The following is a 25,441-nucleotide window of genomic DNA, read 5'->3' as shown; positions in this document are numbered from 1 at the left end:
TAGAACAGATGCCTGCAGACCTTTCAGAAGGACAGCGCTGCATACTACATTTTCTTTATAGGGTGTTTTGTGCTATGAGGTGCGACAGCTAGCCATATGCTGGCGTAAATTGCTGGTATAATTGCCTGGTGATTTTGATGAAGATTTAAGTGAGCAAAGGCTTCCATGTCTTAAACTAACGTGAGGTAATGCATAAAGGCTGTATTTCTCATTATCTTCTCCTAGGTCATATTCCATCCCTTACTAATTGGCGCTACGGGTAGGTACCTCTTTTTGAGTTACAATAACGTTTACAGCCTTTTCTTGATAATCTAATGTGCAGCCAGGTCAGACTCCAAATGCAAGGTGCTTTTATTCACACTTCTTTTCCATAAGTGTCTGAACTGGCACTACAGTTCCACCTATCTGCTGGTGCTTTTCCATGTCAGCAGCTGCTACGGTTTTGAAGCGTGCAACAAGGGTGTGACTCGGCCACCAACATTTCAGCACGGCTACTCTGCTTTGCTTTAGGGTATTCCTCAGCACTAATTTGAAAGCTTCTTTGGTACAGACATACAGTAGGTCTGTTTCAGGACTCTTATGTTAACTCTCCTTGACATTATTCCTTTGGAAGCACATATTTATTTACAGTCTTGTCATATGGGACGGCACCTTTGAAAATCCAAACAAGTGACAGGGTTATTCAATGCATGAACTATACAGCTGACTGGGTTGGCTCAGTTTACCAGACTCTGTGTAGATGCCCCTCGTTAAGGCACTTTCTTAACTCCTGACCCGCTCACATTCACCTTCTAGCAGTTTCCCTGAATGTTGGAGCAGAGAGGAAACAGGAGGACAGCACTCCCGCCCCATCCCTTACTGGCGCCTGTGGTAACCGAGCATGTACAACTGCACTAACGGAATAGTGCCATTCTTTTAAAGAATAATTCCCGTTGAAAAAGCCAGATCACAAAACTGAATGTTCATGTTAGTGCCCAGCATTCTAGGGCAAAGCATGAAAAAAAAAAAAAAGGCATTAAAGAAACACATGAATAGCCTTTTACATCTTGCCACTAATTGCTAAAAACCCCCTTCTAATCCCCAGCACCGGCTTTGAGGGCATCGAGACTTTTTTCCTACACAGTGTTATAAGCAATAATATTATTTATCGATGAAATGCGTTTAAAATGAACCCCTCCCGCTACTACAATACTGTAAGGAAGCAGGCCGCTGCCCGCCACCACCGCTCCCGAGACCCATCGGAGGGCTCTGTGAGGCCCGCCGCGGCGGGGCCGGGGCCGGCCCGGCCAGAGGGAGGCCGCAGGCAGGCCGGGCTCACGCTCTGCCGCCCGGCCCCACAGCACCTCCTTCTCCCCTGCCCTTACTCCTTCCCTTTTCTGCCATGGCGGCAGCGGCTTCCAGACAGGCAGCGGGACGTTCTCCCCCGCTACCACCTCCCTCATCCCTGTAGCAGCCGGTCGCGGGCTTTCTTCGTCTCTGCCTGCGCCGCCTCCGCCCCTTCCTTCCTTCTTTCGCTCTGCTCCCCGCCCCTCTCTTCCCTACCGGAGAGCTGGCTGGGCCGAGAGCCCGGAGAGGGCCGAGGAACGAGCGAGCCCCGCGTCCTTCCTTCGAGCGCCGGGGTTCCCCGCAACGCCCGGCGGCCCCGAGTGCGGTGGGTGAGCGGCGGCAGGAGGCGCCATGGCCGACAGGGCGAGGGCGGCGCTCTCCGAGTCGGGCTGGTAAGTGGGGGCGTCCTCGGCTGCAGCGCGGCCTTCCCTGCCGCCGGCGCTGGGCCGCCGGGCCTCGCCGGAGCCTGACAGCCACCCCGTGGGGAGCGGGCCACCGCCGCGGCCGGGGCCAAGTACAGCTTTGCGGGTAACTCCGAGCAGCGGTGTCGGGTTTGGGGGGGATTCTCCTGTTTCTGAAGCGTGCAACGGGTGTCCCCTCGACATCCCCGCCCGAGCTCCGTGCTGCCCGGCCATCCCCACCCCGCTGCGCTTGGGGTCTGTCCCTGGAGCGGCTTGTGGTCGTCTCGGGGAGCAGCTTTTGACCTGCCTTGGTGGGCCTGCGGAGAGAGGCTCTCCCCGGTCCTCCGCCTCCCGGGGCAAGCCGCCCGCCGGCTGGGCCCTGAGCCTCCCCGGGGCTGGCGGCGGCTGCGCCGTGGCCTGTCTCCCCCTCGCATGGCTGCCTTTCCCGGAGGCCTGCTTGGGCTCAGTGTCGGCGGTAGCAAATGCCAGAAGGCCTGGTACTTGCCGGGCAGTTTTATTATTTTTAATTATGCTCTACTCCCTTTCAGCAAGGAAGGTAAGATGGGAAAAGTGGAGTTAAAGTAGGGTAAAAACCCACGTGAGGCTTGAACCCCAGGTATTTATGTTTTCTACTCACTCCTAATTGTTCAGCACACCATACCTGTTTTGGAACGGCATGTTTCAGTGAGTTGTCCTTTTCAGATACCTAGTGCAAACTCTCATTGGCTAGCCTAGTGGTGTTTTGGCACTGTTGTATGTTGTGGGTTTTGTTCTGGTTTTTTGTTTTGTTTTGTTTTTTAATCGACAAAAGTAATTTGCTTATTAGTCAACACTTTGTCTTTTTTCCTTAACTACTTACAAGTCTTTCACCAAAACAAAAGCTCAACGTTAACTACCAAAACACAAAGCGACTCACTTTGACTGTAAATCAGAAAAACTGCTCAAATTACAAGAAGCATTGTTATTTCCACTGGCATTTTGTGAATATTTCTATTCTGCTGTTTAGCTTAGTGGTTTTTCTGGATTGTGTTTTCATGTATGGCTAAGTTGTAAATGATTAAAACAGCCATCATATGGTTAGAATAAAATAGAATAGTTCAGTTTGAAGGGACCTACAACAGTCATCTAGTCCAGCTGCTTGACCAATTCGGAGCTGACTAAAAGTTAAAGCATGTTAAAGTTATCGTCCAAATGCCTCTTTAACACTGACAGGCTTGGGGCATCAACCACCTGTCTAGGAAGCCTGTTCCAGTTTTTGACCACCCTCTCAGTAAAGAAATGCTTCCTCATGTCTGTTCTAAATTTCCCCTGGCACAGCATTGAACCATTCCCATGTGTTCTGTCACTGGATACCAGGGAGAAGAGATCAGCACCCCCCTCTCCACTTGTCCTCCTCAGGAAGCTGTACAGAGCGATGAGGTTGCCCCTCAGCCTTTTATAACATTACTTTGTGATAATACTAATTAAATTGAGAAAATTAGTGTCTTTAGGTCTGCTTCTTGAGTAAGCATATCATGTTTCAAAAATACTGTTCTAAGTAGTTCTAGAGCGCACAATCCTGTGATTCCTGGCTGTCGGTGAGTTGGAAGAATCATAACTATTTATCCTAATTTTCGTAACATTAGCTTACTTAAAGGGAATTTTTGACTATTACTTGAAACTGATCCCCTTCCTCTTCCAACTTATTCCCCTCTGAAAAGGAGAAAGCTTTCCATAAAAGTGATTTTTATTTTCATAGTTTTCTTTTCTTGCTGTCTATCACACATTCAAAATTGTATCACACAGTTTTCAATTCCTGGTTTTACTACTTTGTCAATTGAACGAGTGTCATTGGTAAAAGGCTTTCAGGTTTTGGCAGTACAAATATGAGGTGCTTCTGAAATGGTCTGTTATTCCACAGTGTTTGCCTCTCTCCTTGGGGGCATATGCTCTTGAATTGCTATAAACACTTGTTATTCTTGCAGTACTGCAGGGTGTGAGCCAAAGACAGAGACTGAAAGATGCCTGAGCAACTAATGGGCTGATTATCAGGTCCACTGGCATTATGCCTTGACCTAGTTGCATTGAAAAGGGTAGTATGAAAGAGGGGGAAGTGAATGTGTATGCTTTTGAGGAATGTGAGATGGAGTTGAAAAAGAAATAATGCTGCAGAAATCTTGTTTTAGCTAAGTGTTCAGGCATTTTTAAAAAAATTTAAAAACCTAGACACCTATGCTTTTGTTATGTCATTGCTCTTATGCTTTTGACTTTTCTCATATTATTATTAGATCTTAAAGTTATTTAACACATGTGTGAGTAAGCATTCGGTGGAATTTAATGTATATTTCTGACTACGCTTAACTACACTGGTGGTTAAATCATGTTCTGTACCAAATCGATTGCCACTGTTGTTGTCAGCTCATGTCAAAGTGGTGTGTTTTCTAGAACAAAAACAAAGCTGAGTTTATACGCTAAAATCTGTCCCCACCTAAACTGCAGAAGCACCACTTGGTGTTGCAAACCAAATAAGAAACTGTTATTCTTCCATAGTTGTAAATCTGCTAGCTTGTAAGATACTGCCTGTGTTGAATGGATTTTACGGTAACTTTCTGAAGTCTTTAAAGGTACGAAGAGTTAATATAGGCACTAGTTTATGTGAATTTCTGCAATTAGTTTTTATTTTTTGTGATTCTGAATACAAAGTATTTTTCAAGTAAAGCAGTAACATGCTGTAGTTAATACAGTAGTAATATACGTATTTTTTTCCAACTAGGTATTTTAAGAGAGTCATCCATTATAAAATTGCCTGGAAATTTGTAGTGTTTGCATTTTAAGCTTGTTTCAGTGCATCAGCTATGTTTTTATCATCTTTTGAAACATGAAGTAGCCTTACCTAGTAAATGTAACAGTGGTAGCTAAAGATGAGAAATTTTTTTTTTTTTTTTTTTGGTGATGGTTTTTCATGAAAATGGGTGAAAGACCCCTGTAGTTTGTGTGCAGAATTGTAGTTTTTCTGAAGAGCTGTCCTTGCAGCTGTCCTTAAAAGTATGCATTTTTTGAGGCTACTTCTTTTCATTATGCACTATACTTGTACCTTGGAATGAGATATTGGCTCCGACTTTAGAGATGAGATAAGAGGCATTTGGATTACGTTGCAGTGAAAAAGATACTCTGTCTTGGAACAGAAATTCTGTGTTAAGTTCGTATTTAATTACAGGACACTTATGAGGAGGAAGGCTAAGGGGCAGAATGAATTAACTTTTTGTATTGGTATAGTTACATTCATGAATTTTGGTACCAATTTTCCAGTGTTCTCATTAAAATATAGACCTTAATGGAAACTGAGTTATCGAATCCAGTTTTCCTACTAGAAGTGAAGTCCGGAGGACTGCAGACTATGTCTTCCTTATGTAAAGAATGAATTGGAGAACACTTCTCACTGGCTTGCAACAGAATTTATTGCTTGTTTGTATTTGTTTTTTCAAGTCTCCCAGGTGGCGTTTCACAAGAGAATATGACAAGTCAGGACCCCTTCAGTGTCTTAGATCTTTGCAAAACTTGGGAATTTATTGTATGGGAATGCCTACACGTTGTCAAAAATGAACAATATGTCATGTCCTACAGCAGGTTTAGCCTGTGATCCCACAGCTCTTGGGTCTGGTGACTGATGTCTGAATGTGATAAAGTAAGACATGCAAACTGCATAACTGAGCAATTTTTTAGAGCAGCTAAATGTACATGTGAGTTTCTTGTCAAGTAATACAGATTTTTTAATTGCAGTGTGTGATGCCATAAATATTAGGAAGTCTATGGCAAGAATATATAGTCTCGTAAAAAATCACATATTTTGAAGATTATGTGAACAGTGTTCCAACTATGAAAAAATGTTCCCAGAGGTGAAGAGGAATTGGAATTGTACTGGTTGTTTGGAAACAAAAGAATAGTGCTTAGTAATAATAAAACTGTGCTGCATACTGGATAACTTTAGATGTAAGGTTGGTCTGCTGAAACTTGTTCTTTCTAGGACTGGTGGTGTGATGTGATCCAAGCTCTAAAACAAAAGCACATGCACACCTGCAAACACAGGGCAGTGCTCACAGGGGTGGATCTAACACCTTGTTCTAAGAGTGCAGCAGGAATTTGGCAAAGTAGTCAGTTCCAGGATCCTGCAAGATGATCTGCTTTTCTTATGTGTTCTTTTGCTATTCCACTAAAACATATTTGGAATGCTCAGCTGAAATGGGCCCCTGCATACAAAGCAAGCCTAGGACGGATGTTCCTTAGACACGTGGATAACACAGTGATTCATAAGAGAGATGCATCTGTTTGGAGGTTCTTGACACTCCTTTTGTGATGTACGTATGCATTTTGTGAAGTTTGGTTGGTACTGTGGAATTTCAAAGTGCCGGTACAAAACAAAATGCTGCATCATTGCATTTTTTGTTCAGGTGTATCCCTTACTGGGTGGTCTGATCTGTCATTCTTGCTGGATCATGAATAATGGGTAGTTAGAACCTGAATTCTTTATGTCACTTTTCACTCTGGAGGAGCCGAAAAGGTCCAGTGTTTTACCTTCTGTTAAGGGAAATGAGCCCAAGAAACCAATACAGATACTATTGTTTATTTTTTTCATTTTTTTAAAGAAGATTCTGTGTGGTAACAGATGACTGGTATCAGATGGAATCATCCCAACTTGCACAAGAAACTGATTTAGGTCTATAACTAATAGTTAAAAACATGCAAAGAAGGAGACCTAAAGTAAGGAGATGGAAGGACATGGAAGACTAACATGTTTGAAATCTCAATTTGCAGAAGAGAAAACTGAAGAGAAGTTAGTGTAGTTTATGTAATCTGCAGGCAGTACACAGGATGAAAGTACGACTCTTAATCACCAAATCCTGCAAGATTATCGCTCACTGAATGTTGCAATGCTAGAATTAGAGAGCACTTACAAAGCCAGTAGCAGACTGGTTTGGCAAAGGGCAAAATATTTGACCAAGGACCTCAACTAAATCCTTATTTGCCAAGGATGAAATGTTATCTTCTGGATTAGTACAGTTGATTAAAAGATGAGACAAGTAAATTATTGCTTCCTGATAGAAAAACATTACCAGTAGATTTCTGCTGGGATCTAGGGGTTCCTCATCTTAAAAAATAGTCCTAAGGAGTGATAGTGTTGTGGCACCATAGCAGTTTGTTGCTATAGGGAGATTGATAAAATCTAAACTGATTGGGTAGTTGCAGCAAAATCTTATGATACTACTGTCCAATGCTTTCACATACAAACGTAGCTTAGTTTTGGTGAATGCCAAATAATGCTTATGCAGGGGAAAATATACAAACCCATATACACAGTGATGAGCTCTAAATTTGCTCATGTTACTTACTCAGAGAAGGGCAGTGGTCAGAAAGCTGTTTGGAATTGTTCACAAAGAATAAAATAATTGTTAGGCCATTATGTATATGAATGGTGCATCCAAATCATTAACAGTGTGCATTAATGTAATCACCCCAGCAAAGGTTTTATAAACAGAAAGAAGTGGATGAGAGGTGTGAAAGATCCTCTGTGCTGGGAAGATGAAGATCTTTAGTCTGGAAAACAGAACAATAAGGGGAGAGGTGATAGAGGTCTATAAAATCCATAGATCATACACAAGTGATGAATAGAAAGCAAGAATATCTATTTTTCTTAAGACAAGAATTAGGCCACACAGTGAATTAAACCTGCTGCCTGATGAAAACTGAAGTAGTTTTTCAGGCAGTGTGTAATTAAATTGTGGAAATTAATTGCTACATGATATTGTGGCGCAGAAAAATGTATGTAGTTTAAAATTGTAATTGGGCAAAGTCAGGTAGGGATAGATGCACTGAATACTGAACTTTACAATGGAGTTGGACTACCAGCTCTAAAATGGCTGAAAGCTCAGAATTATTCCAGACACTTGGAGATATTTGCTGTGTTTTACTTTCTTTACCTGATTCATCTGCATCTGGCCATCCTTGAAGAAAGGGAACAGTGTTATCTAATACAGTTTAGTCTAGATAGACCTAGACTGCATAAGTAAAAGCACCATTTGCGTTCTTATTTTTATGTTGTTAGGTAAGTGTCTTCACACTGTAGTTGTGCTGAAGAAAGGATTTTCTCCTCTTGATTGGAGGTGGGGGAAGAGGGAGTGGGAATTTGGGGAGAAAAGAACTGGACTGTTGGAAACAGGACAGAGAGAAAAGGCAAGGCAAGTGTGACAATCCCTTATGCACTCAGTATCAGTGGTGATTTCCACTGCCTTACTGCAGCTCAGCCTCCAGGTTTTCATTAGTTCCTGGGAGAGACTCTCCTTCTCTCATCTTGTTATGCCAGAGCTCAAATCGATTTATGCATCATCTTTGGGGACACAGACTTCACCTGGTGGTTTCTCTGGATAATCTGCTAGGAAGCTGAAGCACTAGTGTAAGATACCCTTGATTTACAGAATTGTTGCACCTTAGAGTGAAGATGTTACTACTGTGAACCCTTTACTCAGTAAAAGAAAGGAGAGAAAAAGGAAAGAAAAAAGCTTAGTCTACTTGTAACACATCTAAAACAGAAAGTCCTTTAAATTGTTACAGACCTTTTTTTAACACCCACCTTTTCAGTGGCATTACTTTTCTTAATACAGTGTGTGTCTCAGGTTGATTCTCTCCAATCAATGAGTTTTGTAGCAGTGTGTAGGCTTTCCATAGCAAGTCTCCTTTTTGGAGTCCTTGGACATTTTGAATATATTGAGTCTTGTTTCAGAAGTTATTTACTTAGCCTTATAATCCATAGGCTTTGGCATCTTCTTGAGATACAAATACTTCATTAGGACAAGTGTCACTTAATGGGCTTGACTTGATGTAGGAGTTTCCTTCTTTCTACCTCTTTTTGTCCTCGTGCTCTTTGACCTCATATTGAACAGTGCACATTATCTCTGAGATGGAGATGTCTGCTGAGTTTCATAACATTTTAGATCAATTTGTCTATTGGTAAACTAATTGATATCGTCACCTAAACAAGGTGATTGGATGGAGCTTATTACATGATTGTGATTGCCTGTTTTGGGCTGATTTATCTCTTCCTTCCCACAAATTTTGCTTCTAAGTGTACTGAAAGTGGAGCATGTAAAAAGGTGATTTTGGTAGGGATTTGAGAGAAGGACTTGGGCAGGATGCTTTATTGTTATTTGTCTTTTCCAACAAACCCAAATGAATTTCCCAATGGAAGAGTGAGTTAGTAAAAGCAGCAGTGTGTTTAGGAAGTCTACATATTCCTGATGGTCAGTATCTTTTACAATTTGAGCAAAAGAAAAGTAGGTGTGTTTTAAACTTGTGTGTTTCTGGAGATTTAAATTATTGGTCATAAAGCCTGTACCTTCTAGAAAGTGGAAATTTGAGGCATTTGGAGTGTGTGTTGGATATAGATGAACCACGTCTCAGGAGAAAGCCCTTTGCAAAGATTTTGCATTCTATAATCATGTTATGAGAATTGAGACAGATGTTTTTTCCTTTCTTCAGTCTGTACGTGCTCACGTTCTCCAGACCCTGAATCCCCGAGCAACAAGCTGGTGGGAGGGTATCTGGTAATTTTGGAGTGAGGCACTGTTTTCACTCATACCGATAACAAACTGATATTCAGTAGGTTTTGATATGTGCATATTTTACGTAAGTGTTACTGGTTTATAAAATGCAGCTTAATGTAAATTAAGGAGTATATAGAAGTATGAAGCTGTCCTGAAGCTTAACTTTGATAGAATTACTCTTGGAGATGTTGGATTTTAAATATTCTATACTTTGGTTAATTTTTTGTAGATTTCTTATTCTGTGATAGTCATAACAATACATTTAAAATAAATTTAAGACTCATTCTGTGCATATTGTTCATGTTTTCAGGAGTAGTACATTTTCTACTTCTTTAGAGCAACGGGAGGATATTTAATTCTAATACAGCTGAGAGAAAGAAAGGCTCTCTGGGGGACAAATGGTACGTGAATGTTTCTAATAACATTTTACATATTTAATGTAATGCATAGTTCTGAGGTATCAGAATTTAGGAAGACTGGACAGCTCTAGGACTCATGTGCAACCTTTGAGCTGCTTTGCACCTTTAAGGGAAACCAAAGTTACTGCTTTAAATCATCTTTGTAGCACTGGTTAAGTAATTGAAGCATGATGGGCATTCTTGCGTTACCATAATTTTGAGCCCTTTACTTTGAGAAATGTAGCATAGATATTGGAAATGGGAGTGATGGCATTAACTGACAGCAAGCGAAGACTTATTCTTGAGTTAGAGAACAGACTGCTGAAATTACTTGTTTGTGAGAGAGCACTCTCTGGGGAGCATGGTCAAGACTGGCTTTTTCTTTCCCGTTTTTTGTCTCATAGTGCTCCAGGAGCAGCTAGGAGCTTCTTGTGCTGTGTCATGCCTGAAAAAGAGCTGTTGAGGAAGAAGAAAGCGAGAGGAGAAAAAGCCATGTGTATTCAGACAGCTTCAAGAGACTGTCAGTGGTGTGGCAGCCGTGTCTTTGGCACAGCCCCAGCCTTAGAACATTTGTGTTTCGTTTAACGCTTTAGGGTGGCTGCCAATGTTTTCCTGGGGAAATGTGAGTGAGAAACAGCATTCACAGTTTGTATCCGAGAAAAAAAAAAAAAATTATCATTAGATGAAGAAAGAAAACCCTCGTCATTGTTGTGACTTTTGTGTGTTGAATTGCTGTGGCCTGTTATGAATCATGGAGCAGCAAATCTTCTCAAGGAGCAAAGCACGCAAGAGCTCTTTTCCAGCGCGTTCTGACTGTAGGGGCTGTTTCTAGTATCTGCTGTGTTACAGCACTGTCACTTGCTGAAAGCTTAGCTTATCAAAGTTTGGAGTTCGTGAGATTATCTTAGGCACGTCACTGTGTGTTACCTGGAAAAGTCTGACATTTTTGCATTGCAGCTGTTACTGCCGGATAACAGTGTGTGTACTTATCACTAAATCTCTTCTATTAAGTAGTTGTAGAGATTCTTGTTAACGTTTCTTTTCAAACTGCTGAAGTTTCACATTGTTGTATTCTTTTACTGTTTTAAAATATACTATGTTGTTATCTCAATATGTAAAAACTTATATAGATGTAAATCAGGATATACCATTAAAACATGGGCTAAAAATGTATGCTATCCAGGACCCTTACCAAGTGCGTTAATAACATTTTCCCATTTTATGAAGATAAGAAATCACTTATTTGGCTCTGGTATTGATGGCAGTATACTGAATGGCAAAAATACAGCTTTCAACAGCTAGATCATCTTTTTATGTAGTATTGCTTGATAGAATGATAGAAATAGAAATTACCATTTATTATGGAAGCACGTTTACACTTCTTTCTTTTGTTTGATGTTACCGTAATTACTGTTAGGGCATTGTACAATGTGAGTGGGGGAGACTTTAAAAGGCATCAGGGTAGTTAAGTTTACTAGGAGGTCCCAAGTACATACTTTTTTTTATTCATTAAACTGTAATGCTGTATCCAAGACAGTTTTAAATACAAAGCAGAGATGTTGAATTCTAAATTACCTTTTAGAATGGTAACACTAATGAAGCATTGCCCTCTTCCACTTAGAATACTTTCTGTTTTATAGCTGAAAGTACTTGCAAGTGCTAAGGTTTCCATTTAGCTGTTATTTGGAGAAGAGTGTGAGGGGGAAAAAAGTCAGTGAAGGAGCTGAAGAGAAGATGGGTGATTTTTCAAGGGTCTGCTTCTGACTGTGCAGAATAGTGATTTCTGAAAGCGGTATATTTTGTGTTGAAGTAATGAGCTGCTAAGGAATGCTGAGGGTTCCTTACGTAAAAAATATAATCCATCAGCTGCTTTTCATTGAAAACAGTGTATAATGAGCACAGTTGTGATTCTAGGTTTTAAAAACTTATTCAGAGTTGTGTTTTTAGATTCAGATGTGATGTGTAATACACAGATATACATCTGTGTAATACACATGTAATTATTGATAGACTTCAAAGTTGCAGTTCAGCTGGTCTGAGAAACAGCTTGGATTTCTGCCTTGTGGCAAGTACTTGCCAAATTCCTCTGCAACTTTTCACTTGAGTGCTATCTGCAATTTTTGATACAAAATAATACCAGATCTGCTTGTTTGTAACTACAAAAATCAGAATAAGTGAAGGAAGTGGATACATCAGTGTTTATACTTAATATTTTAAGCTAAACTGGTTTGGGTTTGTTTAGTAGCTATAATTATTCTTGAATATGTAGCATATAATGATTTCAAACCATTTTTTTGTCATTAAATAATAAGTTAGAGTTTTTGTAAAATTTATTTTAATGGCTGATCAAGTCTCTCACTGTGAAATTGGCCTGAAAGATTTCCTGCATACATTTCAGAATTCTATTTTGAAGAATTGGCTAAACTGGAGAGAATCCCTGTGGAATGAGCAAATGAGGAAACAAGAACTTGGAGTGGTTTTTACGCTTGAGGTTGAGTTTTGTTAATCCACCAAGATTTCAGCCTTGATCAGTTACCTATTACAGAAATTCATGATTGAAGCTCATTATGATCTTGGACACTTAGGCAAAAACGTTCTCTATTGCATGGTTTTGAGATGGAAAAAGATTTCTTTGGAGAATGCTGCTAAGGGTTTAATAGTGTGTAATTTTCTCTTAAGTTTGAGAATGGGGAAGAGAAGGGAAGAGAAATGGTCTATCTAAACACTTCATTACTCACTGTCTCTTCTATTTTCTTAGTTTACATTTCAGTTCCTAACCATGTTGCCATATGATAATAACATGAAGAAATGGAGAAAGCTTATTTTAGTCTAGAATAGTAATTGCTGTTACGTTCTAGCAATGATCATATTTTCTTCATGCTATTGCACTAGAAAGATGAACTTGGTGCTTTATAACTGCAGAATTCCACTCTGAAATGTTTTCCAGTTTCTTCTTTAGGTTAGAGTTGGTAGTTCTTTTTTTTTTTTTCTGTGCAGAGTAATTACTCTGTTCTATTGTTGTTTGATTTTTAAATGAATAACATAATCTTTATCTTCCAATAACAGTTAGTAATAACTGACTTCCCCCCCCTCCTTTACGCTTCTCCCTCCAGTTTACTGGCTGACCAGAAACCAGTAATTTTCTGTCAGATGAAATGTTTCTGTGACTGATTTAGGAAGGAAAGGAAGTCAAATGTTGAGTTAGAGCATCACTGAAAAAAAGCAGGAAGAATAAAGACTGTATGTTGCTCTCCTGTTATGCGTCGGCTGGCTGGGAGGTTGGATTAATCTCTTCAGTATTACAGCCCTTAATTTAAATCTTTCCTCTTCCTGAGCCCAAAATGCTAAAATACTAAATTGAAAATACTAATTAAACCAGAGAATGTGGAAGTAAAGCCTAGTAGTGAAGGAACTACTTCAACACCTGATTTTTACCTGTTATTTCGAAGAATGTTTAAGTAAACCATAGGAAAGGGAACATTATTTGGTGTCTTACCATGTTTCTTTTTTGCGCTTTGTTTATAGCAGTAGCAGTGAAGCGCAATGCAGGTTTTCTCTTGTGGAAACTGGTCTTTTAATTCTTACTAACTTTGAAAAAGTGTTTGCCCTAGTAAAATATTGCTGCTATAGGTACAAGCATTTTAATAAAAAATAGTACCAGTTAGGAAAAGTATGCTTCTGGTTGCATGTTCAAACTGCAGTTATGGATACCTAACTTGGTTTTGCAGTAGTTTGGCTGATCACTTTCATTTTTTTTTTTACAGACCTATACTTGTCTGTAGGTCAGTGGTTGAATGAGACTTCTGTAGCTCATGTGCAGCTCATGAACTGCAACTTGGAAATAATTCTTGAAAGCCCTTTAACAGATGCAGTAGTATTTTTTAGTTTCAGAAGCAGATGAATCCCTGTAGCTGTAGAGCTTTTCAAATGAATTGTAAACGTGTTAGTTTTAGTGTGTGTTCTTTTACGTTGCAAGAGTGTGCACACCTTCACACTGCTTATTTTGAGTGATTTTTTTTTTGTAAATATGCTATAAATTTAGTTTTGAAGGTCTGTAGAAATGGCTGTTTCTAGCATAAAGTAGAATAAAAAGAAACCTGCCGCTTCTGCAGAGTTGAAAATAACTTCTTTCTATGCAGAAAAATCTGCTGTGCTGAGTTAAAATGATGTGGTAATAGTAATAGGGATGCGTGTATTTTAAGCATTGATGACTGCAGCTGTGGTCAAAGAAAGTATTTTCTGCTTGGCATTTTCAGTTATAATGTATAATTCTTTGTTTTAGTAGTGAGTACTCATTTTTCATCCTTGTTTTCTGAGCAGGTTGTAACTTTTTTTGTTTGTTTTTGTCAACTTTGATATGTAGGAGGGAGGGATGTGCGTGAGGTGTCTTCAAAAGTTACGTGTTTGTAGTTAGAGCACTAGAATCGATTCTGTTGGAAAAGTACCCACTACAGCAGCTATTCTTGGGGACTTTGTGTCACTGATAAAATTCTGTTTTAAGTATTTAAAATAAAACTGAAGGCATTTGCTTAGCATCTTGCTTTGTGAGTCATCAAACACTGGGGATATTAAGCTTCTTTTATTTCCAAAGTTAATATGAAGTGGCTTGAAGCAGTAGTGGTCCAGGTCTTTGGTGTTGATATGGAAGACATGCTTTAACAACAAAATACCAATTAATAATGTTTCCAAGTTTCATTTTGTAGTTTTATGGTTCAGTGCTGTTTCTGTGTGGTAATGAAGTGACATTTTAAAGCTTGAATTGAGAAATAATAGTCTTCTTCATGAGTCCTCTTGATAAGGTAAATAAGGTGATTAAAGATGATCAAATTTATACTTGATCTACCAAAGATACAGCTGTTATTACTTATATGTATGAATATTACATGTTACATATTCCAGTCTCAATAAGCCAACTTTTAAGTATCCTTACTGGAAAAAATGCACAAAATGTTCCTTTGAGGAAGCATTTTTGGGAATTAATTCTTATAAAGATGCCAGGTTTTCCTTTGTTTTGAGATACTCAAAATATCATTTAAAAAAAAAAAGTTCGCTTGGCAACTTCTGGAGAGGTCATCCTAGTCCCAGCCCTTGCTCAAAGCAGGGCTAACTCCAAAGTTAGATCAGCTTGCTGAAGGTCTTGTCTAGTTGAGCTTTACGTATCTCCAAGGTGGCCTGCTCCAGCATTTAGCCACTCCTCGGGAAAATTTTTCTCTCCCTTATGTCTAGTTGAGACTTCCCATGTTTCAGCCTGTGTCTCTTGCACTTTATCATTTCACTCCACACCTCTCAGAATTAGCTCTGTCTGTTTAAACCACCCTCAGATAGTGGGGGCAGGGAATGAGTTCCTCCTTTGGCCTGCTCTTTGTCAAGCTGAACGACCTCAACAAACCAAACTGCGCTGTAAGCTTCTCCTCCTGTGACATGGGCTGCAGCCCCCAAAACATCTTAGTGGCCTGTCTTCAGTTTGTGGGTCTTCTGTCATAATGGGGACCCCCGAAACTGGACACGATATTTTAGATGTGGCTTTGCAATGGGAGGAGGGGAATAATCACATCTCTTGATTTTCTGGCTACAGTCTTGCTAATGCAGCCCAGTATGTTGTTAGTCTTTACCACTGTATGGGCACACTGTTTGGTGTTCATATTGTTCTTCACCATGAACCCACAGAGCTGCTTTCTGTCCAGCCACTTACCAACCTCAATGTTTGCAAAGCGTGTGGCTCAGGGCTTATCTTTGAGCTCTGTGATGTTCTTTTTGGCCAAGGAACTGCTATGGTGGTGCTTCTTACATAGTTCAGTTTTTACTAGCGTGTCATCTGCACCCTCCTTCCCCAAAAGAAAAATTAAAATCAGTTCTGTTATATTTTTCTTGATGAGAAGTTACGCATCTGTTTTAAACTATGGAGTGGCTATGTTAATATAATTTTGACATGCTTATGCTAGCACAAGATATGCTGATATGTAGTGAAAAACTAATGTACTACTTGATTATAGGAAGTGTGATATATAGAAAGTAAGTACCTAATATGAAGCATTACTAGAATGCCTTTTTTGGTCTAGCAGCTACTTAAACTTCTGATTTCTCAAATTTATGAACTGGAGACTAACACGAAAGATGAAAGATCTCTTTATTTTGTGTGGAAGTGGTATTTTGAGTGAACTTTGCTACAGATCCAAGAAACTCAAATTGTTCTGTTCCCCATGCACATCTTTCCTGGCTCAGTCTCCACACTGGATGACCTTGCGCTGTCCTTTGCTGTGTCGATCAAAGTTTCTGTCCCAGTACTGTGTCTTTAATCAAGTCCAACAACTGATGTCTGTAGAGAAGCCTGAGAGTATGACAAATAGCAGAGATGATGTCTCAGAATGTTTCCCTGGCTTTTAACTATTGTGTTTTCAGCAATTTCTTCAGCTGGACATTTCCTTTCTATTAAATCAACCTTTTGACAAATTTATTCTGCATGGATATGTGCAAGTTGTTTTTTGAACCTATGTAAAATTTTAGCAGCCACAGAATAGTGAATAACAACTTTATATGCTGTATGAAGCACCTTTTTTCTAAGTTTACTGAATTTCCTACTTGTTAATTTGGAGACAGTGAATAATTAATCCCTTTTTCTCTCTTTAATGTCACTTGCAACCATATAGGTATGTTAAATCCCTTCTTCATTCATTTTCATAGCGAAGAAGCCTATTCTGTGCAGTTAATCTTCAGAAGAAAGGTGTTCTGCATGTTTGATCTGCTTTGTTACTGTCAAATAAAGAAGGGCAGACAGAAGACAGAGGATCCTGAAAGGAGAGGGAGTTTAGGAAAGGATGTGATGTGATGAGGACAAGAAGAAAGAAGAAAATGAAGGGAGATACTTTATGGATATGTATCATTCAATCTCTGTCATTTTAGAGGAAAGTACCAAATGACTGAGACAGTGTCAAGTGATGCAGATGTGGTATTATTCAACCCCTTGCCCCTCAAAAAAAGTTAATTAACCACTTAAGCTGAATATAATGCATGATAAATTACATGCAAGTTTCAGAACTGCAACTGTGTGGCCTTTGGGTGGTGCCTGTTAGCTCCTTATATACTTGTGAGTTTGGTTAGAAGAGTGAGTGTAAGAGTGTGAACAGTCATTTGCAATTACCAGAGGTGGGACTTGGCTTGCACAGGCTTCTGTGAGACTTGCTGACTGGATGTGAGCGTGTTCTGATGTTGTTAAACATGCAGAATAAACAGGTTTAGCTTTATCATACCATTTCTCTGTGTGAAGATTATATACCCGTTTTATTACTTGGCAGTCATCAGTTACTACTTCTCAGCTGAGAGGTGGTTATTTCTTGAGATGTCTTATTTCAGCTGGTTCTTGCATCCATTGGAGTCCTGACCCCATCATATACTGTGAATTATATTTTTCTATGGAATGCAGATGTATATTTCACTCTACTTTTTAGCTTAATATTACTTCCTAAATGCTGTGACACACACTTGATTTCACTATTTCTTAATCAGAATATTAGGGCTTAAACTTAAAGTAACTTGCATTAAAAAAAGTAAGTAGTCCAGTTTTGAGTCATAATATCATGTGATTACTTGACTCTATTGATGAGATGAAAAATAAGCTTTGGAGAGCTATGGAGAACTGGGAAGTGGTGTTGTCTTCAGGCTTGTGCCCTCGACTCCTAAAACTAAACTCATTATTGTAAACTTTCCCTTTTGACTCCCATGACTGCCTGCTGCAGCCCTTCGTGCTCTTGAACGCATGTATACTACCATGCCTCCATTTCCTTGGGGTGGTCTGTCCCAGAACGCATTTGCCTTCCCCTCACGTCCCTCTGTTTGGCAAGCACCAGCATGTGTTATGGCTGGTTTGGAGCTAGGGGAGTGCTTCAATTGACCAGCTGATTGCTGCTGCTCGAAATGGATGAGAGCCAAGTTCTGTTTCTCTTTTCCACAATGCAACTGCTAATTTGTATGTCTTGCTTCTACCTGGCAGCCGATTTCTGTGAAGCTTAGGGGAACTCAAAGTCTTTGAGACCTCTGTTTCTCTGTCAAACTTGGCTGAAATTGGCCTGTGTGATCAGAATTCATTGGTGTGACAGAGCTGCTGGACAGACTGCATAATACATAATGATTGTTTTCTAAGGGTAATTTAGTTCAACTGCATTTTCAAAACTTTTGGATTTGCTTGCTAAAACAAAAATGAAGAAACTAGACTTAATGTGAATGGTTTATCTATCTAATCCATGAAGTGTTTGCTTTTTCCAAGTATTGAATCAAGAAGGAGTGAGGAGAAATTTGGCAAAAGTGTCTGTTTTTTCCTTACGCAGTTCAGCAGCTCGAGTGTTACAGTTTAGGTGAAATGGGTACCAGCTCAGGCCCTGGGAATTTGAACCATGTATTCTGCCTCCTGGGGGAGAGTGCTTTGTCTGTGAATCCGTAATATACCCTGTAGTGAAATAGTCTTTCTTCTTTGATGCCATTCCATATTTTATAAATAAACTTCCTTCAGAGCTGCTTCAGCATCTCAGACAAATTACCCTTAGGCTTAGTGAGTCAGTCTCCTGCCCCCCGGCTCCCCCCGCCCCCTCCATGTGTGTATTTGGACATTTGTAATATTTGGAGCAACTTCAACAGAAGGAATCAGCAAAGGTTCAGATACCTTACCCCTGAAACTGTGGAGAGGTGCTAATGCTCATGTGGTGCTATGATTGGAATTTTAATTTTTGTGCACAGTGTTATTCACTGTACAGTTATCCACTGCAGTTATTCTTTGCTAGGAAAAAGTGCATCTGTGGTAAAGTGTTTTTAATCCCTTAATGTTTTTAAAAGCAGAAACTAAGCTCATCATTCCAGACAGGTTGGAAGTGACCATTTCCTGAAAGACGTGAGAGGTAGATAAAATTTCAACAGGTGCAGAAAGGATTTTATCAGAATTTGTCCAGAATAGAAATGGCTGAGAGGTTCTTGTCTTATGATTTAGATTATAGGGGCTTATATGGTTATTGGCAGATAACTACCCTGCAAAGCACAAGAGAATAATTTTTGAAGGATATTCTCTTCATAGAAAATGGAAGTGTCAGTACATCTTAGCTTGATTTGAGGCAATGCCTTCAAGATAAGGAAGACAATGATCTTAAGTGTTGCTTTGCAAATTTTACTTTTTCCCCTACTCTGTGATGAGGGACCATGACTTGTCCTAACTCTAAGTTAGTCACGTTCTCTTCTCCCTGGGAATCAGGAAGCAGAAGTTGTGAATTTAACTTCTCTATTCATCCTGATGCATTAGTTTTGCTCGCTACCACCTCCTCCCTTAGGTGGCAGAGATCAAGAGCAGGTGCATACTAAGGTGTTTAGCTTTTAGTACTTCAGACAGAGAAGCACACTGGACTTTAACTGTTTGTGAAACTTGTAAGGAAAACAGAACCTGTAGTAGCTGGGTGGCAAGGGGGTGGTAGTATTAATGGAGCATGACAGAATTGCAGGTAATCCTAAGTTTCAGTTAACCTGCAATATACTGAATAGATAACAAGAACATGGGTCTCCTGTTACCATGTTTCTACATTTGCTAACGTATTAACTCCAGTCAAATAATACTAGAGCAAGAAAAGAAAAAACAAGAAAAAGAGAAAATAGCATTTTAAAAAAGCGACAACTTATCTGACAGAATGGCTGTCATACTAGTTACTTATTTATGACAATAAAGACAGACCTCACGTTGCTCCATTCTTTCTGGATATGCTTTCTGAACACTGCTGAAAGAACGTCAGACTGCAGAAAACTGAGTGGTCTTGGTTGACGTGATACTAAAAAAAAAAAGGCCGATACAAGTTCACTTATTTTGTAATCTTTTCCTAGCTTTGTTCTTCATCCTTATATTTCAATTCTGTCACCATTTTTTGTCTGAGTCCTTTGTATTTCTTCATACCAAAGCTTACAGTTTTCAGCCATATGAGCAGTTTAAAGAGTTTTTCTTTTTTTGGTCAGAAGAATGCTGCAGTGTGTAAATGCTGATGGATGGAGCTGAACACCTCAGGTCTCAGTCCCTGTACAACACCTTTCTACACCCTATGTCTTGCTCACAAATTACCCCATCACACCTTGCTGGTAAACATAGGTAGAGCTGTGAATACACTTTTACTTAATGTTATTTAAGTTTTGATGCTATATTGTCATGTTGCCTCTAGAAGATGGAGTTGGCGTTTAGTTAATTCAGACCCATTAAAATTTTCAGACTTAGGAGCAGAATGCATCTATTTAATTCCTATAAAGAGTACTTTGTGGTGTGTGTGTTACTCTGCAGTTTATTGTGAGGTGAGACCTCACGCTGAAGTTCGTGATTGCAGTTGTTAGCACGGAGATCAGGAATTATATCTATCCGTCAGTCAAACTTCAGGGAGATGTGGGTGTATGATTACATGTGTGAAGTTTGTCAAAACACATAGTAAAGTGTTTGTACTGGCTGTGGAAGATCAAGATGATGCCTGGTTTAGGAAAGATTCTGTGGGTAAAAAGGGAGTTCTCTGATCAAATTTGTATGGACAAAGCAACTTTATGAGATCAGCACTGTGAGTCGTATGGCTATTTGACCAGTCTTCCTGAAAGCCAAATTTTCTGTTGTCAAACCATTAACTTCTCTTAACTTCGCAGCAGTAAATAGCGTAATAGCCTTGCCAAGTGCAGGCAGTGACTTTTGATCTTTCAAAGAGTTACCAGTAATGTCAAAGACATGACAGCAGTCACGTTTGTGAAGAGGGATGTGAAAATGGCCTCATGAGGAACGTATTTTTTTATTTTATTTTTGAGCAGACATTGGCTAGATCCTTAAATCTGTAAAGACAAAAATAAATAGTTGGCCATAAAGGGTAAGCGTCGTCTGAGTATACAGCAAGACAGAAGGCCTTACTGAGTTGTTTAGGTAGGCATTTACAGCTTGTCAGTGGAATATACAGAGGGGAAAAGGGAAATATCTCCCATTTAATGCCCTAGTTGATTATATGACAAATATTTTCCTGTGTTCAGTGTGAATTAAAGAGCTCTGGTAGTTCAAAAATATTTCTGAACCTTTAAGGTCATGAGGAAATTTTGTAGCATGTATATCTGACATCATGACATTAATAAAATACCTGTTGCCAGAGTAGAAAAACTGGCAAGCCAGGTGCCAAGTTGCTTTGTCTGAGCATACTTAATGAAGTACTCTTTACCTGCCTCCCTGTAGATGTTATTGAGCCTCTCTGTAACAGTTTGCTGATGATCTCCTTATTTTTGGACAGTGATTGAGAGAAGACTGCTTTATGTCAGGTAGAGAAGGTTGAGAAGTGAAAGGGTGGGAGTTCTGACTAGGGATGGAAGCAGAACGATGAGGAAAGCTGGAATCGGGATTCTCAGAAGTGCGGAGCTTGTGACTATCTTACATTCAGTGCGTACCTCTAAATTCGTATGAAAATGCTAACTACTCAGACAAAAAGTGTAGTTGTTTCAAGCAGGACATTCAAAGTTAATGCTAGTCTTTTTGATGCTTTTAACTAAAAATCTAACTGCGCTTAATTCCATATTGTGAAAGGAAGGTAATGTCATCTCACCCTACAGAAGACCTTGCAGGCAGGTTTAATTATGTCATATTGTTCACTTGGATTCTCTGATGACAGTATCCTAACAACAATACAAAAAAAAAAAACTTAAGGGTGGCATAATTTTGTATTTAGTGTGGTCTGCAAATAGTAGCTACTGAAAATAAGAGTGCATATTATAGTATTGCCTATGGCTGAAGTGGTGTGTGTAAATACATATAAAAAGACTGTTTATGAAACTTCAGTTTGACCTTTAATGTTTATATTTTCTCTCTCTTCCGGTGTTGTCTTTGAAACCTCAGTGTGCCTTTAACGTATTATGTTAAATATGTGTAGTAATATGTAGGTTTCAAAAACAACCTGTAGATTTTCAGTATATCCCATTGGATAAGTTATTGAGAGCTTTATTTTTCTATTTCTGAATTTTCTATCTACATGTGAAAGTACAGTTATAAAATCAACTTGAGAAAATTGTGGAAGACAGTGCAAGTTGGGGCTCTGAGCAACCTGGTCTAGTAGAAGGTGTCCCTGCCTGTGGTAGGGGGGGTTGGAACTAGATGATCTTTAAGGTCCCTTCCAACCAAAACCATTCTGTGATAAGATGGAAGACTTTTTTTGTGGTGCTCACAGGATTAAACAGAGTAGAGACGGTAAGATTTTGCATTATTGCTACTGTTAAAGTGGTTTCATACCACTTGTGGCAAATTTGAGTTTACATGAATGTATTGGATTTGTGTGGCAAGGTTTTGGTATTGGTAGGGCTGCAGGGGTGGCATCTGTGAGCAGCTGCTAGAAGCTGCCCCTGTGTCCGACAGAGCCAATACCAGCTGGCTACAAGATGGACCCACCGCTGGCCAAGGCCAAGCCCATCAGCAGCGGTGGTAGCGCCTCTGGGGTAACAGAGTTAAGAACCGGGGCGGGGGGGGTATGTGTGTGGGGTGTGTGTGTGTACACATAGGCAACAGCAATTGCAGCCAGAGAGGGGAGTGAGAGTAGAGTATGTGAAACACCTCTGCCCAGACACTGCGCCCCTGCAGCCCATGGAACCCACGCTGGAGCAGATCTCCACCTGCAGCCTGGGGAGGACCCCACGCCAGAGCAGGTGGATGCTCAAAGGAGGCTGTAACCCCATGGGAAGCCCATGCCAGAACTTGTGGAGAGAGGAGCCCAGGCTGGAGCAGGTTTGCTGGCCGGACTTGTGACCCCGTGGGGGACCCACGCTGGAGCAGCCTGTTCCTGAAGGACAGCACCCCGGGGAAGAGACCCAGACTGGAGCAGTTTGTGAAGAACTGCAGCCCGTGGGAAGGACTCACACTGGAGAAGTTTGTGGAGGACTGTCTCCCACGGGAGGGACCCCACACTGGAGCAGGGGCAGAGTGTGAGGAGTCCTCCCCCTGAGGAGGAAGGAGCAGCAGAAACAATGTGTGATGAACTGACCACAATTCCCATTGCCCCTCCCCTGTTGCCGCTCGGGTGCAGAAAGTGGAAAATTGGGAGCAAAGTTGAGCCTGGGAAGAAGGGAGGGGTGTGGGGAAGATGTTTTAAGATTTGGTTGTATTTCTTGTTACCCTACTCTGATTTGACTGGCAATGAATTAAATTAATTTCCCTAAGTTGAGTCTGTTTTGCCTGTGATGGTAATTGCTGACTGATCTCTCTGTCCTTATCTCGACCCACAAGCTTTTCATTGTACTTCCTCTCCCCTGTCCAGCTGAGGAGGGGGAGTGACAGAGTGGCTTTGGTGGGCACCTGGCATCTAGCCTAGGTCTACTTACCACAAGGAAGTAGAAATTAAGGTTGGTGTCTCTTCAGTGAAAAAATAATAGCAGTTTTTTTCTGAATACAGACACCTGCTTTAGCAGACGTTCAGAAGTATTGTAATTATGTGCATTATTCGCCTGTCATGTGTTTCTTTAATATTGAGGCAGTCATTTACTTTCTGATGGGAAAATATTGTGGACTGGACTATGCAAACTGTTCATGGCTATAGCTGCGCTGTTGGCTGTGAGAGTTGCGGTGCTGTGTGTGCTTAGAGATGGTGATTTCCAGAAGGGATGTCATTCAGTCGTCCCAACTTAATGCTATCTCTCTCTTGCACACTTCTACAGTCATTGCTGTAGGTGTAAAAGTAACTTAGTGTTTGAAGTAGCAGTTTCCGTGAAGTCATCTGGATCAATCTGTATCATTTTTGTGAGCCAAAAAGTTCAGTCATTGGTGGACGACGGTAAAATGATGCATTAACTTCTTGGGCAAGTCTTCTACAAGACTGACTGTAGTAGCTGTTTCTATCTTCCTATTAGAGAAAAGAGTAGGAATCACAAGCATAATTCTTCCCAAGAAGGACTTTTTCTTCAATATTCAGGAAACTAGGGGACTTCTTGGGATTTTCAGAAGATTTTGGTTATGTATATGCATATTTTTAATTGCTATTTCTGAAGATAGAATTTTCTTGTTCTTAGTGTTTTGTTTCTGCCTATTTTGTAGAGGCTTTATGTTGTTTTCTGACATACTGAAAGGCTGTCTTGCAGTTGCTTTGAAATATTGGGTAGATCTTAGCTTGTGCTTTAGTAAGTGTAGCTCTTGTGATGCCTGTTGTCAAGAATGCGTAGTCTAGGAGTTGTGCTCCAACAGTAGACACAAGTTTAATTCTCTGTCCAAATTTAGTTGTCTAAAATTTAGATGCCTGTGTTGAGCTGGTTACTCCTAAGTCTCCATTAAATTTACAGAAATAATTACCTCCAGAAGGCTATTCATCTCTTTCTAAGCTAGGTGTCCAAGATAAGAAAGATAAATCGCTGTGGTGATTACAAATGGAGCAGAGTGACTAGTTCAGATTCAAATATCCAGCTTAGCCTCTGCAGAGAGGGTCACTGAATCTCATCAGAACTGTTCAGACAGCACTAGTTTAGTCGCAGATTGCTTCTTCCTGTTTCTAGCTGTGGAGGTAAATAAAAAAGAATATATATACATATATATATATATAAAAAGTGTGAGTTGGCCTTTGCTGTGTGCCTTTGAGTCTCTGGAGGTTTGGATGAGTTACTGCTGTTTGCTTCACCTTTTGGTTCTAGAGGCCCGGTTCAGAGTGTCAAGGGTAGTTCCTAAAATGTTCCCGAGCCATTTTTTAAACGAGTGTTTGTTTTCTGGGTTGTTTAGCCGTAGTTAAGATGGATTTATAATACAGTCCAGTGATTTTTATTTTTTTTTACCACGTTGGACAATATTAATTGGTTTTGCTTTTTAATTATGTTTTTAATTATAGCAACAGATGTAATAAATCACTGTATGTAAAATAAATGTGCTTTTTCATGTGCTTTTTCCTTGGAGGATGTGGAAGAAGATAACAGAGGAAGGAGTGTGTTTGTGTGTGTGTGATCTTTGCAGTATTTCTGAACACGAGTTATAATAACTGTGCTGATTCAAATGATTAGTTGTTGATTAAAAAGACTTCAAATTTGCTCATCAAAATATCCACTTTTGGTCTCTGGATGCTTCCTACCTCGAATTCAATTTTCCCTTCAGTTGTTTTGTGAGGTAGGGAAATGTTGTTATCGCGCTTTTATGGATGGTCGCTGTGGCAGAGGCTTTGCTTTTTCATTGTAAGTGCAGAGGGCAACGTGCCCATGTGAGTCAAGTGCCAAGTCCTGTAGGTGCGAGGGCACAGTTACGTTACCTGAATGGGCAGGTGTCAAATGCCCGTCGAGACTAAGGGCTGGCAAGTATGACACGCAACTTAGAGTTGACACACAACCTCAGCTGGAAGCTGATGGTATCTCACAGATAGTACTACTAGGTACCTTAATAGAGACTTTTTTAAATTGACCACATGAAGATTTCAAGAATCCCCGTTAATACCTTCATTTTCGGCATATTCTTGTAGCGCTTGAATGCTACAGTCCCCTGGGAAAAATAAAATGATCAGTCTGAACTGAAGACTTTTGCATGATTTTTTCATTACCGTTAGCTGGTAAATGAATTTCTTTTTAAAGTAGAAAACCTCTAAAACTAAAGCTATTAGAAAACATAACTTTTTTTTTGCAAACATAGGCTTTTCTCATTTGTGAAAAGCATGCAACACGCCCTGTTACAATTCTTGTGTGTTTTGACTTGAAGTGTGACAGCTTGGTGCCAAATTTTTTGTAGCTCACTGTGCTGTGAGTTGTCATGAGTGATGTTACACTG

At 40.1% G+C, this 25,441-nt stretch overlaps 1 protein-coding gene across 1 annotated transcript in view; it reads left to right on the top strand.

Annotated features, from left to right (window-relative positions):
* Positions 1–1,677: 1,677 nt before the first annotated feature.
* The window catches only part of TDRD3 (tudor domain containing 3), a gene marked incomplete at both ends in the record, with an annotated part of 104,523 nt that continues 80,759 nt past the window's right edge, over positions 1,678–25,441 (top strand). The window contains one exon of the mRNA XM_081999418.1: positions 1,678–1,718. Coding sequence (XP_081855544.1) covers positions 1,678–1,718 — 41 coding nt within the window. The remainder of the gene's footprint in view (positions 1,719–25,441) is intronic.

Source organism: Phaethon aethereus (genome assembly GCF_964289735.1).
Source record: "Phaethon aethereus genome assembly, chromosome: 1".
In the NCBI taxonomy this organism is placed as follows: domain Eukaryota; kingdom Metazoa; phylum Chordata; class Aves; order Phaethontiformes; family Phaethontidae; genus Phaethon; species Phaethon aethereus.
Note: the sequence above shows the minus strand (reverse complement) of the source record. Positions and strands in the feature narration are given on the sequence as shown.